A 17,730-nucleotide genomic window follows, 5' to 3' on the forward strand; every position below is an offset into this window, starting at 1 on the left:
TTATCCCAGAGAACTCCAGGCTTCAGTCCTATTGAAGATTTTCAATATTTTCAGTTCCTGCCCCCACTTCTTTCCAAATTCCTTGCTACTGGACACAATCAAATCTGGCTCTGAGGACAACTGATAAATCCCTCTCTTGCCCTGCTGCACAGGATCAAATATTAAATAATGATGACCTCCACAGCTGATGTTCTTCCCAACCGAGGAGTAATACAAGCCTGGATTCTGGGCCTCCAGGCTTATATATAAAAACAACAAAAAAACAGACCTCAGTTTGGGCAGATCTTGTGTCTGGACAAATGCCTGCTATGATGGCTCTTGGTTCAGATTTCTTAGGCTTTTAGCTGAGAGGGTGAAGGGAGAGACTATCAGCCTTCCGAAACTCCTCTAACACCAGTCACTGTACCTCCAACCGCTATCGGAGAAGCAGCGTGGCTCAGTGGAAAGAGCACGGACTTTGGAGTCAGGGCTCATGAGTTCGAATCCCAGCTCTGCCACTTGTCGGCTGTGTGACTGTGGGCAAGTCACTTAACTTCTCTGTGCCTCAGTTCCCTCATCTGTAAAATCGGGATTAAGACTGTGAGCCCCACGTGGGACAACCTGATTCCCCTATGTCTACCCCAGCGCTTAGAACAGTGCTCGGCACATAGTAAGCGCTTAACAAATACCAACATTATTATTATTATTATTATTAATATAACTTGAACTCATCTATCTTGCTGTCGACGCTCTGCCCACATCCTGCCTCTGACCTGTAACTCCCTCCCTCGTCATATCTGACAATCCACCATTCATTCATTCAATATACTTATTGAGCACTTACTATGTGCAGAGCACTGTACTAAGCGCTTGGCATGTACAAATCGGTAACCGATAGAGACGGTCCCTGCCCTTTGACGGGCTTACAGTCTAATGGGGGGAGACACAGACAAGAACAATGGCAATAAATAAAATCAAGGGGAAGAACATCTCATTATAGCAATAGCAAATAAGTAGAATCAAGGTGATGTACATCTCATTAACAAAATAAATAGGGTAATGAAGATATATACAGCTAAGCAGACCTGTACAGTGCTGATGGGATGGGGGGGAGAAGAGGGTTTAGCTGCGGAGAGGTTGGGGGGTAGAGGGAGCAGAGGGAAAAGGGGGGCTCAGTCTGGGAAGGCCTCTTGGAGGAGGTGAGCTTTAAGTAGGGTTTTGAAGAGGGGAAGAGAATTAGTTTGGCGGAGATGAGGAGGGAGGGCGTTCCAGGACCGCGAGAGGACGTGGCCCGGGGGTCGATGGCGGGATAGGTGAGACGGGATAGGTGAGAACGGGGGACGGTGAGGAGGTGGGTGGCAGAGGAGCGAAGCATGCGGGGTGGGCAGTTGAAAGAGAGAAGGGAGGAGAGGTAGGAAGGGGCAAGGTGATGGAGAGCCTTGAAGCCTAGAGTGAAGTTTTGTTTTGTGCGGAGGTTGATAGGCAACCACTGGAGGTTTTTAAGAAGGGGAGTGATGTGCCCAGAGCGTTTCTGCAGGAAGATGAGCCAGGCAGCGGAGTGAAGAATAGACTGGAGTGGGGAGCGAGAGGAGGGAGATCAGAGAGAAGGCTGACACAGTAATCTAGCTGGGATATTACAAGAGCCTGTAGCAGTAAGATAGCCGTTTGGATGGAGAGGAAAGGGCGGATCTTGGCGATAACCACCACTCTCCTCACCTTCACATCTCCTCCGAAGAAGTCTTCCTCGACTTCCCATTTCCCCACCCACCCTCCCTTGTCACCTATGCACACAGATCTGTACCCCTTAAGCACTCGATATTCACCCCAACCTCAGCCCCACAGCACTTGTGTACATATCCTCACACTCTGCCATTTCTCCTATCTGTAATTTATTTTATCCTCTGTCCTCCTGTGGACTCTAAGCTCTCTGTGGGCAGGATTTGTATCTACCAAGGTTGTTGTGTTGCAGTAATAATAATAATGATGGTCTTTGTTAAGCACTTACTATGTGCCAGGCATTGTACTAAGCACTGGAGTGGATACAAGCAAATCGAGTTGGACACAGTCCCTGTTCCACATGGGGCTCACAGTCTCAAGCCCCATTTCACAGATGAGGTACTGAGGCACAGGGAAGTGAGTGACTTGCCCAAAGTCATACAGCAGACAAGTGGTGGAGCCGGGATACTCTCCCAAATGCTTAGCTCAGTGCTCTGCACACAGTAAACTCACTAAATACCACTGATCAACTGATTACTACTATTGGGCTCTAAGGGTTAACCGCTCATCAACTGCAATTACCACTGTATAAAATAGAAGCAACATATTAACCCTTTCCGCCCTTTCCTCTCCACCCAAACGGCTACCTTACTGCTACGGGCTCTCGTTATATCCCGGCTAGACTACTGTGTCAGCCTTCTCTCTGATCTCCCTTCCTCCTCTCTCGCCCCGCTCGTCTCTTCACTCCGCTGCCCGGCTCATCTTCCTGCAGAAACGATCTGGGCCTGTCACTCCCCTTCTTAAACACCTCCAGTGGTTGCCTATCAACCTCCGCTCCAAACAAAAACTCCTCACTCTAGGCTTCAAGGCTCTCCATCACCTTGCCCCTTCCTACCTCTCCTCCCTTCTCTCTTTCTACCGCCCACCCCGCACGCTCCGCTCCTCTGCCACCCACCTCCTCGCCATCCCTCGGCCTCGCCTATCCCGCCATCGACCCCTGGGCCACGTCCTCCCTCCTCACCTCCGCCAAATTCTCTTCCCCTCTTCAAAACCCTACTTAAAACTCACCTCCTCCAAGAGGCCTTCCCAGACTGAGCTCCCCTTCTCCCTCTACCACCCCCCCTTCACCTCTCCGCAGCTTAACCCTCTTTTCCTCCCATCTCCCTCTGCTCCTCCCCCCTCCCTTCCCATCCCCTCAGCACTGTACTCGTCTGCTCGACTATATATTTTCTTTACCCTATTTATTTTGTAAATGAATTGTACATCGCCTTGATTCTATTTAGTTGCCATTGTTTTTACGAGATGTTCTTCCCCTTGACTCTATTTATTGCCATTGTTCTCGTCTGTCTGTCTCCCGGATTAGACCGTCAGCCCGTCAAACGGCAGGGACTGTCTCTATCTGTTGCCGACTTGTTCATTCCAAGCGCTTAGTACAGTGCTCTGCACATAGTAAGCGCTCAATAAATACTATTGAATGAATGAATATTAACAATTCCACCATCAGCTACCTTCCTCTTTCTTTTACCAGCACACCATAGTTGAAGCCCTAGGTTTATCTTTTTGAGATTCCCGTGAACCTGACCCCTGTAGGTTATTAGTAGAATGAGCCACTTCCCTTTATTTACCATTCAGTTCTGACAGACCTTTAATAAATAATCCAATAAGATCCATTAGTTGTATGAGATTGAGATGTTTGTAAAACACTAAGAGGCTCTTTGGTGACAAAGAGCAGAGTATTAGAAATATTATTTTAATATTGAAAAATAGGAAGTAACAGGTAAAACATTTGAAGTAACTCCATAGCAACTTCTTTAAATACAAAAGTTCACATGTACCCACTGAATATACATGCTTTATATATAATTTACTGCATATAACATTCCTTATGAACTACAGATTGACTAAGATTTTGAAGCTGGGAAGCATAGTTTTGGCCAGTCTGACCTCATAAAAGAGCAGTGCTATATTAGGTGACACCAGGTGACAAGCCCCTTAGTAAACCAATCAATCGATCAATCAATACTATTTACTGAGCATCTATTCGATGCTGGTACCAAGCATTTGGGAGAACATTCTTGAATAAGGAACATGAACCTTCAAGCAGCGTGGCTCAGTGGAAAGAGCCTGGGCTTCAGAGTCAGAGGTCATGGGTTTGACTTCTGGCTCTGTCACTTGTCAGCTGTGTGACCGTGGGCTAGTCACTTAACTTCTCTATGCCTCAGTTACCTCATCTGTAAAATGGGGATTAACTGTGAGCCTCACGTGGGACAACCTGATGACCCTGTATCTACCCCAGCGCTTAGAACAGTGCTCTGCACATAGTAAGCGCTTAACAAATACCAACATTATTATTATTATTCAAGGAGCTCTTAATCTAACAATGGGGACACAAACCATTTGCAAGCTACTCTGAGCAAAAGTTTAGAAGGATAGATAAATAAGTGTAAATTCACCTAAGTTGAGACTCTTAATGCATCATTCAATAAAATGTATTGAGCACCTGCTGTTTGCAAAGCACTTTGTTAAAACTGGTAAAAAAAAAAAAAAAAAAGACAAGGATGAGACTTATTCATGACCTCTGGCCCCTAAAGGGCTCATGACCCGTGAATAAGGGTGGAGGGAGGGGCTGGTGACCCACACAATGGACTTTGAAATAAAAACAGAAAAACAACATAAAAAGACAAGGACAACAATAAAGTAAGAACTGTGGAACATTGCCGCTGAAGGAGCGGAGTTTCAGACTTCACGCTGCTCTAGCAGGGACTGTTCAGAGACCAACATTCACAACAGCCTCCCAACATTCTGAAAGTTGAAAAGGTATAGCTCAGCCTTTTCCTTTCCATGCTGGTGCAAGACAAGTGTGGGAACCCAGGGGAGTGGGTGGCTGTGGCATGACTCCCTGACAGAAGGGCATGGTGCTCATGCCCGCTACTGAGAATATGCATAAGTGCTAGGGTGTATAAAACACAGGTGCTAAAGATTCAAGTTAGTTAATGATAATGGTGGTGTTTGTTACATGCATAATCTGGGTCAAGCACCGTACTAAGCACTGGAGTAAGTGCAAGATAATTAGGTCAGACACAGTCCCTGCCCCTCAACGGGCTCACGCTCTAAGGAGGCAGGAGAACAGGTTTTTAAGCCTTATTTTACAGATGAGGAAACTGAGGCCCAGGGAAGTTAAGTGCCCCGCCCGAGGTCACACAACAGGTAAGCGGCAGAGCCGGAATCAGAACCCAGGTCCTCTGCTTTCCCGGCCCGGGCTCTTTCCACTAGGCCATACTGCTTCCCTGTTGATTAGAAATAACTTGAGAAGGTGGAGCTTAATCAGAGAAAGGCTCTGTGAGGAAGTGGGTTTTCAAACTGGGGAGATCCGAGGCCTGATGGATTTAAAAGAGGAGGGAGTTCCAGTCAGGAGGAAGCAGGAAGGTGGGTGCAGAACAATTTTTTTTGAGAAAAATGATCCGTGCAGCGGAGTGAAGTATGGATGTGTGGGGAGACTAATGCTGTAGTCAAGATAGGATATAAGTGGTTGAACTAGTGGTCAGTTTGGAAGGAAAGGAAGGAGCAAATTTTGGAGATGCCGTGGAGATAGAATCGATAAGATTTAGCGACTGGCTGAATATATGGCTTGTTTTAGTTCTTTGTACCATTTGCCCCATCCTACCAGGGGGTCAAATACCACATGAGTAGTGCTTTCAAAGGTTGGAAAGCACTGTTTTAGGGATTGAAGCGAGTCCTGAATATCCTTCCCAACTGCCAGCCAAAATTGACATTTCTCAGCTACTTCTCCTTCAACCAACTAAAGAAAGGAATTGACTTTTAGATCCTGAAACGGCCAACCAAATTTAAATCCTGAGTCACTACTTCCCTCACAAATAAACCCAGAGGGCCCAAGAGTTGGCATACTAGGCAAATGACTATGCAGTGAAGCCGAGTAGCCTAATGGAAAGAGCATAGGCTTGGGAGTCAAAGAATCTGGGTTCTAATCCATTTGTCTGCTGCGTGACCTTGGATGGATCACTTAATTTCTCTGTGCCTAAATTTCCTCATCTGTAAAAAGGGGATTAGGTACCTGTTCTCCCACATAACTTGGACTATAAGCCCCATGTGGAACAGAGACTGTGCTTGACCTGATTATCTGGTATCCACCTCTTACTTGCTGGCAATTTGTAAGAAGTACACTATCCATCATGATTTACCTGAAATTTGGAGGAAAGGAGCTAGATAAACTTGGAGAGTAATACATTCATGGGCTCATTCACCCAGAAACCCCAGGCTTCCTTGCAGGCCGCCACCCCACCATCCCCACTAACTCATGTCCATTTCCTGATTTTCAATCTCTTATGCGAGTGTGTGGGAATGGAGCAACTTCTATAGATGAACGGGGACTTATATGCTTACTAAAAGGTATTTGGATTCTGAAAAATTTAAGCACTGAATTTCAAGAACCATAAACTCATCTTCTATACTGAAAGCTCACTATGGGCAGGGAACATCTCTACCAACTCTATTTGTAATTGCTGTTTTTTGTAACGGTATTTAAGCGCTCACTATATGCGAGGCACTGGTGTAAAAAGCAGGGGTAGATACAAGCTAATCAGGTTGGACACAGTCCCTATCCCATATGGGGCTCACAGTCCCCATTTTACAGAGGAAGTAACTGACAAGTGAAGTGACTTGACCAGAGTCACACAGCAGACAAGTGGCGGAGCCGGATACTCTCCCAATCCCAATAGAGCACTGTACTACACGAAGTAAATGCTCAATGAATACCCTCTAGACTGTAAACTCACTGTGGGCATGGAACTTGCCTGCTAATTCTGTAGAGAAGCAGCGTGGCTCAGTGCAAAGAGCACGGGCTTGGGAGTTAGAGATCATGGGTTCGAATCCCAGCTCTGCCACTTGTTAGCTGTGTGACTGTGGGCAAGTCACTCAACTTCTCTGTGCCTCAGTTACCTCATCTGTAAAATGGGGATTAAGACTGTGAGCCTCACATGGGACAACCTGATTACCCTGTATCTACCCCAGCACTTAGAACAGTGCTCTGCACATAGTAAGTGCTTAACAAATACCAACATTATTATTATTACTATTTTAGCGAACTCTCCCAAACGTTCAGTACAGGGCTCTGCCCGTAATAAGCGTTCAGTAAGTACCATTGATTTATTTTTCCTTCGTAAGCTCCCCCGCCCTAGGCACAGTGAGCTCTCAACTGACTCGGCAAACTTAGCTGCCTGCCGAACCCAGGTTTCCTAGTCGGTAAACCCACCTCTGCCACTTGTCAGCTGTGTGACTGTGAGCAAGTCACTCAACTTCTCTGTGCCTCAGTTACCTCATCTGTAAAATGGGGATGAAGACTGTGAGCCTCACGTGGGACAACCTGATGACCCTGGATCTACCCCAGCGCTTAGAACAGTGCTCTGCACATAGTAATAATAATGTTGATATTTGTTAAGCGCTTACTATGTGCAGAGCACTGTTCTAAGCGCTGGAGGAGATACAGGGTTATCAGGTTGTCCCACGTGGGGCTCACAGTCTTCATCCCCATTTTACAGGTGAGGTCACTGAGGCCCAGAGAAGTTATGTGACTTGCCCACAGTCACACAGCTGACAAGTGGCAGAGCCTGGATTCGAACTCGAGACTTCCGACTCCCAAGCCCGTGCTCTTTCCACTGAGCCACGCTGCTTCCCTGTAAGCGCTTAACAAACACCAATTATTAAACCGAGAGATAAGACAGCCTAAGCGCTCAGCACAGTGCTCTGCACACAGTAAGCGCTCAAGAAATACGACTGAACGAAGTCTAGCGGAAAATACCAGCGTAGAGCTCGACCCGCGAAGCTCCCCGCCTCCGAATCCAACTCCCCGGCGACGACTGGCAACACAACGCATGCGCCTTGGAAAGGGCGCGATTGGACAGAAAAATCTCTCTCGGACCTGATTGGCCAGTGTGGATCCAGCGAGCCAATGGAGTCGCAGAGGTGGGCGGGATTTGGTGGCCTTTGAGTTTTAGCGGGCTCGAGGTGGGGGGTTGGGGGAAGGGGGAAGTTCGGCGTTTCAACGGCCCATGTTTGGCGCTCTGCCGGACGCCCTCGCTTTCCCGCGATCATGGCAGCGTTCTCTGATCTCGAGAAGGTGAACCAGGAGCTGCTCAAGTTCCTCCATGCCAACCGGTCCGGGACCCTGCTGCGCCGCCTCTTGGAACGGCAAGAACAGCTAGGGGACCGACTGCTGGAGACCCAAGACGACGCTAGCCGGAAACTCAAAGGTGGGGCTGTGTCACTTGGGGCAAATCACTTCACTTCTCGGTGCCTCAGTTCCCTCATCTGGAGAATGGGGATTAAAAAATGTGAGCCCCACGTGGGACAGTCTGATCACCCTTTCATTCATTCATTCAATAGTATTTATTGAGCGCTTACTATGTGCAGAGCACTGTACTAAGCGCTTGTATCTACCCTACAGGGTAGAACCCTGTATCTACCCCAGCGCTTAGCACAGTGCTCGGCACAAAGTAAGGGCTTAACAAGTGCCAACATCATCATTATTATTAGTGGTAGTAATAGTAATAATAATAAAAATAGCATCGACTGAGCGTCCGCGGGGTGCAGTCCACGACTGGACCCAGCGATTGGAGGGTGCGAAACAAAGAAGTGACCTATTTCCCAGCCCGCAAGGCATCTTCACTACCGGGGGGAGGAGGGAGAGAAGGGATGACAGGCATAAAAAGATTTACAACCAATAATCTAAATCACTGAAGGTAGGGAAGCAGTGTGGCCTGGTGGATAGAGATCAGGCCTGGGAGTAAGGAGGATCCGGGTTCTAACCCCGGCTTTGCCACTTCATTCAATTGTATTTACTGAGTGCTTACTGTGTGCAGAGAACTGTAAGCGAGAGACAATCCCTAACCACATCGGGCCTACAGTCTAGAAAGGGGGAGACAGACATCAAAACAAGTAAACAGGCATCAATATAAATACATAGACATCAAAACAAGTATACCATTAAAAAAAGTGCCAAGGATGGGGTGGGGGGAGAGAAGTAATAAAATAATAATTATGGTATTTCTTAAGCACTTACTATGTGCCAGGCACTGTACTAAGAACTGGGGTGGACACGGGCAAGTCAAGTTGGACACAGTGTCAGCCCCACGTGGGGCTCACGGTCTCAATTTTAGAGATGAAATAACTGAGGCACAGAGAAGTGAAGTTACTTGCCCAGGGTCACACAGCGAGCAAGTGCTCTATTCACTATGCCGTGCTGCTTCTCTAAGTATATACATAAGTGCTAAAGGAGGGTGTTGGGGTGATGTGACTCGGGTGTTAGGTTCTAATCCCGGCTTTGCCAGTTGTCTACTGTGACCTTGGGCAAGCCACTTCACTTTTCCTTGTCTGTTTCCTCAATTAGGAGGGGAACAGCTTCACATAACCACCACCGCAGTCAATGTTCGACATGTTTGACATTGTCATTATTAGACATTATTAGACAAGGGTGACTTGTAAAGTGTGTAAAGACCCAGGCTACTGTGGGAACTGGATTGAAGTTTACAGACTCATGAAGGGTGTGGAAAAGTTGAACACTGCATTGTTTCCCAGATCCCACACCACCAGGATAGGGGTCACCCATTGACGCTTGGAGATTCAAAACAAACTACAGGTAACACACATGGTCGGGGGGAGAAGGCATATGAAATTGATGCCTATCCTCAAGGTGAATGATAGTGGTATTCAATTGCTGGGGCTTAATTGGATCAGATTTGGTCCCTCTCCCATTTGGGGGTCTCAGTCTAAAGGGGAGGAAGAACAGGTGTTTAATCCCCATTTTACAGGTAAGGAAACTGAGGTCCAGAGAAATCGTGACTTCCCAAGGTCTTGTAGCAAGCGAGTGGAAGACCTGTGATTGGAGCCCACTGTTTTCAGCTCTCAGGCCTGTGCTCTTTCCTCTTGGGCCATCAATCACACCAACCCTACAATATTCTGTCTCCAGCAGCGGCAACAGAACATGAGCCAGGATGATCCATTTAGTTTGGCTCCAGAAGAGCATTATTTATGTTCTTATTTTCACACTATCAAATAACTATGATTATGTAGACTGTAAGTTCATTGTGGGCAGGGAACATGTCTCCTAATTCTGATGTATTGTACTCTCCCAAGTGCTCAGTGTACAATGCTCTGCACAAAGTAAACACTCAATAAATATGATTGATTTCACTGCACTTCCTCTTTCTTGCCCCCCTCCAAAAGCCCTCAGTGACCTGTTTTGAGGTGGGCCCCAGTGTTTCTCTGAATGCTTTTCCTCTAAGGAGTGGAGATCATCTGGGGCCTTTAAATTCAGGGAAATAGTGTCCACTGCCTTTTGGGGCCGGGGTGTGTGTGTGGAGAAACACATTTGTTCTAGGGCCCACTTACTGGATAGGCTGCCTAGTACACTGCCAATAAAGAAGGAAACAAAAGCAATTTGATTTTCTTTCTCTCTCTTTCATTTTCATAATGTGAATCTCTCTCTCTCTCTGATTTTCATAAGTGTCCTTTTGTCTGCAGATGCGTTAGCTTTGGAGGAAGGGGTGGCCAGGAAATTTCTTGATAAAAGAGAAGAGATGCAATGTACTGTCTCCATGATGGAGCAAGTTGAAAAGGAGTTGCAGGAAGCAACTGAGAAGAATGCCAGTCTGAAAGCCGAGCTCAAATATCCTTTACTACAAGAGTTTAGATGGAGCAGCCACAGCTAAAGACCTACAGCTTGAGATACGCTTATATGTCAAAACCTATGTATAACAAAACAGGGGAGACCTAATTTGATCACCTGGGTTCTTTTAGACAAAGCAGAGGCAGTTTTTGTGTGTAATAGATGTGTGTATGTATGGTAGACAAATTTGGGGGTATTTTTTTGTATGGTATCCAATTCCTCAGTCTTTCCTCATGACAACTCCTTCTGGCTTTTCACACTGTCAGTTCTATTGAAATTTCCTCCTCTCGTGGACAGTGTTCATATGCAGAATGTGCAGGTGGAACAGCGGTAAAGCCAAATGGGTACAGAGCTTCCCATCTCTCAGAAAGTTATCAGAGTAGGAATTGGAGTCTTGTTAGCCCTCTGGGTAGAGACTGTGTAGCCTCTATCCTGTTCATTCTGTCACCAAATCCTGTTGTTACAAATAAATCAGTCAGTCGTATTTGAGTGATGTGTGCAGAGCACTGTACTAAGCACTCGGAAGAGTTCAATACCACAGAGTTGGTAGACACATTCCCTGCCCACAAGAAGTTTATAATCTGGAGGGGGAGACAGACATTAAAAAATTATGGATATGTACATAAGGGGCTGAGGTTAGGGTGAATAAAGGGCACAAATCCAAGTGTATGATCAACTCAGAAGAGAGAGGGAGTCGGGGAAATGAGGACTTAATTGGGGAAGAACTCTCAGAGGAGATGTGATTTTTAATAAGGTTTTAAAGGTGGGGAGAGTGATGGTGTGTTGGATATGAAGGGGGAGGGAGTTCCAGGCTAGAGGCAGGATGTGGTCAAGGGGTCGGTGTGCGAGACAGAGGAATCAAATGTGCTGGTTTGTAGTTGGAAATCAGCAATGTAAGATGGGGGCGAGGTGATTTGAGTGCTTTCAAGTCAGTGGTAAGGAGTTTCTGTTTGTGGAGATGGATGGGCAATTACTGGAGGTTCTTGTGGAGGGGGGCAAAATGGACTGAACGTTGTTTTAGAAAAATGATCTGGTTCGCAGAGCAAAATATGGACTGGAGTGGGGAGAGACAGGAGGCAGGAAGGTCAGCAAGGAGGCTGATGCAGTAATCAAGGTGGGATAAGATAAATGCTTGGATCAACATGGTGGAATTTTGGATGGAGAGAAAAGGGTGCATTTTAGTGGTGTTATGAAGGTTGAATTGGCAAGATTTGAATGTGTGGGTTGAGTGAGAGATGAGTTGAGGGTAACGCCAAGGTTATGGGCTTGTGGGACAGGGAGGATGGTGGTGCTGTCTACAGTGATGGGCAAATCACACAGGGAGGACAGGAATTGGGTAGGCATTTTAGGAGTTCTGTTTTGGACATGTAAAGTTTGAGGTTTATTCATTCATTCAATAGTATTTATTGAGTGCTTACTATGTGCAGAGCACTTTACTGAGCACTTGGAATGTACAATTCGGCAACAGATAGAGACAATCCCTGCCCAATGACGGGGTTACAGTCTAATCACGGGCTTACAGTCTTGTAAGTGCTTACAACGTGCCAGTGTAGATAGAGGTGTCGGTGGGACATCCAAATCAAGATGTCCTGAAGGCAGGAGGAAAAAAAGAGACTGCAGGGGAGGAGAGCGATCAGGGCTGGAGATATAGTTGTTGGTTCTACCTTCCCAACAACTCTAGAATCCACCTTTTTCTCTCCATCGTAACCTGTACTACATTGATCTAAACATGTATCATTTTCTGTTCAACTACTGCATCAGCTTTCATGCTGACCACCTTGCCTCCTGCTTCTCCCCTCTCCAGTCCATACTTCACTCTGTCGTTCAAATCATTCTTCTAAAAAAAGCATTCACTCTGAATCTCCCCAGTCCTCCTACCTTACCTCTCAACTACTACAACCCAATTTGTGTACTTTGCTCTTCTAACACCAACCTATTCACTCTATCTCACTGCCAACCCCTTTGCCCACGACTTTCTTCTAGTCTGGAATTCCCTCTTCCTTCATAATATGACAGATCATCATTCTCCCCCACTTTGAACTGCCCCCCGGCCCCCCCAAACGATATAAACTCCAAGAGGCCTTCCCTGTCTAAACCCTCATTTCCCCTACTTGCCCTCCCTTCTGTGTCACCTGTACACTTGGATCTGTACTCCTTGAGCACTTGATATTCACCCCACTCTCAGCCCTACCACATTTATGTCCATATCCTAACACTCAGCCATTTCCCTAATCTGTAACCTTTAATGTCTATCTTCCCCCTCTGGACTATAAACCTGCGGGCAGGGATTGTGTACACCAACCCTATAGTATTGCACTTTTCCAAGTGCTTAGTACAGTGCTTTGCACAGAGTAAGCGCTCAGTAGATACCATTAATTGTACCCTAGCGGAAAGAGCATGGGTTCAGGAGTTAGAGGACCTGGATTCTAATCCCAGTTTTGTCTCTTGTCTGCCGTGAGATCTTTGGGCGAGTCGCCTGATTTTGCTGTGTCTCCATTTCCTCATCCTGTAAAATGGGAATTAAATCCCAGTTCTCCCTCTCCTTTAGACTGGTCTGGGCATCAGGTAATGAGGCTTGAGAGCATTAATAATGTTGGTATTTGTTAAGCGCTTACTATGTGCAGAGCACTGTTCTAAGTGCTGGGGTAGACACAGGGGAATCAGGTTGTCCCACGTGGGGCTCACAGTCTTAATCCCCATTTTCCAGATGAGGTAACTGAGGCACAGAGAAGTTAAGTGACTTGCCCACAGTCACACAGCTAACAAGTGGCAGAGCCGGGATTCAAACTCATGACCTCTGACTCCATGATCTTTCCACTGAGCCAGGCTGCTTCTCTAGCAGAGCATTCCCTGCTAAGAGCCAGATCCCGGTATCCAAACTCCATTACTTCATTTGGCTTTTAAAGGGAATGAAGAGGGAAACATTCCCCCCATGCCCTCATTTTGAATCTCCTTCCTCACCAGCACACCAACTGGTATTCAGCACTTTACTATGCTTGTTTTCTCAGCCCCGAGGGTTCATGCTTTGCAGACAGGAAAATCAAAGGGTAAAGAGCACTTTAGAAATCTTTCTTAAGAATTCAACAGCAAAAACAATCAGATTACCTTCCTCCTCAACCTCTACTTCCACTCTCTAGAAACTGGAAGTTTCTAGAGGAAAGGGTGGTGTTGTGGAGGTTCTCGGGGGGGGGGGGGGGGGGGGGGGGGGGGGAGTGTAAGAAGAAGAGTTGGAAAGGAGAGCTGCAATTTTTAGGGGAAAAAGCAGCAGAGTTTCCTTCAGCAGAATTTGATCTCTCTGTCTGGAAGTGACAATGAATGTCTGTAAGAGCTAAACCAGTGAAAGGGCTGTCTCAGTAGGTTTGAAATTATCAAGTGGGAAGGGGCCCTTTATTGGAGAGGTTCAGCTGTACTAAAATTATGATGAAAGGGAATAGTCACATCTCTCTTTAATGTTAAAAGTTTTGAATGTACCCAGTTCATTTCAGGGTCGAAGGGGAAAAGCTGTATGGAATTTCTTACGAAGGCGTTCTGCAGGAGAGGTTTTAGTATTTGGGGAAAATATTTTCTAGGTGGGTCTTGTTTCTAGAAATCACCAAACAAGGAATAAGACCTTGCTTGAGCTGGGTGGGGGATTTACACAGGCCTGGCAAACATTGTGTCATTGTGGAGTCTTAGTCCTTGACTTCTGATGTACTATGTTAAGTAATGAGCTGAAAGAGCTCAAGGACATAGAGGTGGAGATCCAAAGACTAGAAGAAGAAGTAGGTGAAGATACTGCTGTGATTCCTTCAACAGTGTAAGTTCCACAGGGTGTACTTTGCTCTGGAGTCTCCAGTGAACATCAGTAGCCCCTCCAAATGCCTACAGATGTGTTTGTAAGAGAGCTTGTTTATTCATATTAGCATTTGCAAACTATTGTTTTCGTGGTTAAGAGGATGTGTTCATGCTTTGTATAGTATTGCTTTTAAATCAATTATCGAGGGCTTACTATATGCAGAGCCCTGTATTAAGCCCTTGGAAGAGTACAATACAATAGAGTTAGCAGACATGTTCCCTGCCCACAATGAGGTTACAGTCTAGAGAGGGAGACAGACATTAATATAAATTATTTAAAGGTGGTGTATTCCAGGCAAGCTTTTGTAATTTTGAATACTCCATACTTACTGGTAAGCTCCTTTTTCACCCACATAAATCATGTTATCTTTCCTAAGTGTTAGAAGCAATCAGAAACTATTTCTCATACAAATTGATCTTTGTGTTTCTGCAAATCCCTATGAAATCCTCCCCTCCCCAAAAAAAGAAATCAGTGTCTGCCATTGTTTCAGTGGGAAATGAGGGGGTCATGGGAAAGATGTCCATAAACAATTTAAACAGTACATGGCTTCTATCACATTGGGTGAAATTCAAAAAGGTTGTGAAAAGGAAATGCATTTTCTGCATTATGTCACCTTATCTGAAGTTCATTGGTAGCATACAGTTAAACAACCAATCTGCAACTGCTTAAGGTTCACTTTTCTAGCAAATAATGGAGGCAACTTTAAACCGGGGGAAATCGGTTCCCTGTCCAGTGCTAATGAATTACAAATCTTGTTGCTCAGTGATACAGTGATTTGATGAAGCAAGCACTCTCATGTAGAGCAGTGTCACTTTATGGCAACTGAGTTTCCCCTATTCTTTTGTCACATGCTGTCCAAATCACTTTCCAAAACATATTCTGGCAGGAATGCCTATGATAGTTCCGCTAAGTAAGCTGAAGTACGTTATTATTATTGTTGTTGTTTAAGTGCTTACTCTGTGTCAAGCACCGTTCCAAGTGCTGGGGTACAAATTAATCAGGTCAGACCCAGTCCCTGTCCCTCATGGGGTTCACAGTCTACATGGGGCTCACTCAGTATTGTATCTTTTTGAGCACCTATTGCGTGCAGAGGGTGGATTTTTAACTTTGTGTATCCTACTGCACAACTGGAAAGGATAGCATCTCAAGGAGCGCCCGCGGGTCCCAGCCCCGGGCGAGGCCATCCAGCCTGACGGAGGATGGCTTGTGGAAATGGGACACAGAGGCGCCCGGTCTCAGGCAGCTCTTTCCCCATTGGAGGATGGGATGATTTTGCCACCAGAGGTAGATGTGTAGTGACACCATACTACATGCATCTGTACCCCACTCTCATTCTTTTTCCATAGAGTCTTTTTCCCAATTTTCCACCCCTGATGCATTGCGCATCCCCTTCCCTCTGCATGGAACTCCTACTTAGAATGTGAGCCCCATGCAGGAGAGGATCTGTGTCCGACCTGATTGACCTGTACCTACCCCAGCGCTTAGAACAGGTTTTGACACGTAGTACGAGCTTAACAAAAAAAAAACAAAAAAAACCCTTCCCTCCTCTCTCTCAAATCAGCCAAACTATGTATTTCCCCACCTTCAGGGCTCTCTTGAGAACATCTCAATCAATAGTATTTGAATGCTTACTGTCCGCAGAGCACCATACTATGTACTTTCTCGCAAAAAAACTGATGTTAGGCAAAAAATAGGAATAAATAAGTGGAATAAACCAATGGGAATTTAAGGGTTAAGGGGGTGACCTGACAAAAGGTGGAGATTAACTGGGGCTTGCCTCCTGAAGGTGGGTTTTTAGGAGGGCCTTGAAGATGGGGAGGGGTACGGTTTGGCAGATTTGAGAGGAAATGGAATTCCATGCAGGGGAAGGGGAGGGTAGAGTAATAATTGTGGTATATAAGTGTACTATGTACTAAGCACTGGGGTACATACAAGGTATTCAGGTCTGACACAGTCCCTCCCCCAACCAGAGTTCCCATTCTAAGTAGGAAGGACAACAGGCATTGAAATCGCCAATTTACAGGTGAGGAAACTGGGGAACACAAGTGAAGCGACTTGCCCAGGGTCACACAGCAGGCAAGTGGCAGAGCCAGAATTAGAATCCAGATCCTCTGACTCCCAGGCCTGTGCTCTTTCCGATCTTGAAGGTGGGAGTTCAGAGGAAGGCACAGATAGGAGTGAAGAGTGCAAGCTGGGGTGTAATGGAAGAAGAGTAAGGGTAAGGAGCAAACACCTGGTGGAGAGCTTTGAATCCAGTAGTTTTAATATGTATGGCTGCAATATCATAATTCTTTGAAATTGTTATTTTGACTTATTTATGTTTGAATCCTCAGGATTTTAATTTTGTGTTTTTCCCTTTTTGATGAAAAATTACTTATTCAGAGACCAGTTTTTTTGAGAGGCTATTAACTGAATCAATGCCTTACCATGGCAGGAGAGTTTGCATACGCTAATGAAGCTTAGAGCTATGCCTTTGAGAGAGACTCAGGGTTACCCAGAATGGAAAGGTCTAAGCCGAAGCATCAGACAAAGTTGATTCACCTGTGCTGGGCAGCAACAGCATGGGAAAGAGTCAAAGGTGGATGATCAAGTGATCAAAATGTTGATCAGAGACAACGGCAGAGACTTTGTTTTACTTCGCAGAAGAAGGCAATAGTAAACCCCTTCTGTATTTTTACCAAGAAAACTCTATGGAAAAACAACCATAGAGTCGCTATGACTTGGAAACGACTCGACAGCATCTACGAAGAAGAACGTGGGTTTTGAGGGGATACATGATTAGGATAAATAAGAGGTTGGATTACATTTTCATCCCTTAACCTGTTGTCTTTTATATTACAGATACATGACTCAGCTTTACCACCGAATCAGTAAAATCGAGTGGGATTTTGAATGTGAACCAACTCTAATCAAAGGAAGTATCCTTTTCCGAAGACTTTTCCCTGGGATGGGAAAGGGAGGGAAGGACGGAGAGGGGCCTCTGAGTGAGAGGAGTGATAAATGGAAGTATTTTCATTAACTATGTCTACAGTTCATCATGGTCCTGAAATTGCCCATCCCATCCACATTGACAGCGCGCAGCATTCGAAAAAGTTTGTCAGTGACTACCTGTGGAGTTTGATAAACACTCAGTGGTAACTTGCCTCAGGAACTGGTGATGAATAAAGGATTTCACTGCTTAACAAAGTAATTGGCTCAGGATGTGACTGGAGGGCAGTGTGATCTACTGGCCTGCTTTATGACCTTGGCCAAGACAATAATAATGGTATTTGATAAGCCTTTGCTATATGTCAAGCACTGTACTAAGTGAGGGGGGTAGATATAAGATATTAAGTTGGACACAGTCCACAGTGTAAGGGGGAGGGAGGAAATTGAAGCCCAGAGAAGTGACTTGCCCAGGATCACCTAGCAGGCAAATGGTGGTGGGGGGGGGGGGGGTTGTCAATCAGTGGTATTTATTAAGTGCTTATTTTGTGCAGAGCACTGTATTAAGCGCTTGAGAGAGTACAGTGCAACAGTG

At 45.7% G+C, this 17,730-nt stretch overlaps 1 protein-coding gene across 1 annotated transcript; it reads left to right on the forward strand.

Annotated features, from left to right (window-relative positions):
* The first annotated feature begins 7,712 nt into the window (after positions 1-7,712).
* Positions 7,713-17,400, forward strand: SPC24 (SPC24 component of NDC80 kinetochore complex). Its single transcript, XM_029053121.2, has 5 exons — positions 7,713-7,961; positions 10,231-10,375; positions 14,070-14,171; positions 17,052-17,128; positions 17,242-17,400. Exons 1-5 carry the CDS (start codon positions 7,802-7,804, stop codon positions 17,346-17,348), a joined length of 591 nt encoding a protein of 196 aa, XP_028908954.1. The 5' UTR covers positions 7,713-7,801; the 3' UTR covers positions 17,349-17,400.
* The last annotated feature ends 330 nt before the right edge of the window (positions 17,401-17,730 follow it).

Source organism: Ornithorhynchus anatinus, chromosome X2, assembly GCF_004115215.2.
Source record: "Ornithorhynchus anatinus isolate Pmale09 chromosome X2, mOrnAna1.pri.v4, whole genome shotgun sequence".
Taxonomy (NCBI): domain Eukaryota; kingdom Metazoa; phylum Chordata; class Mammalia; order Monotremata; family Ornithorhynchidae; genus Ornithorhynchus; species Ornithorhynchus anatinus.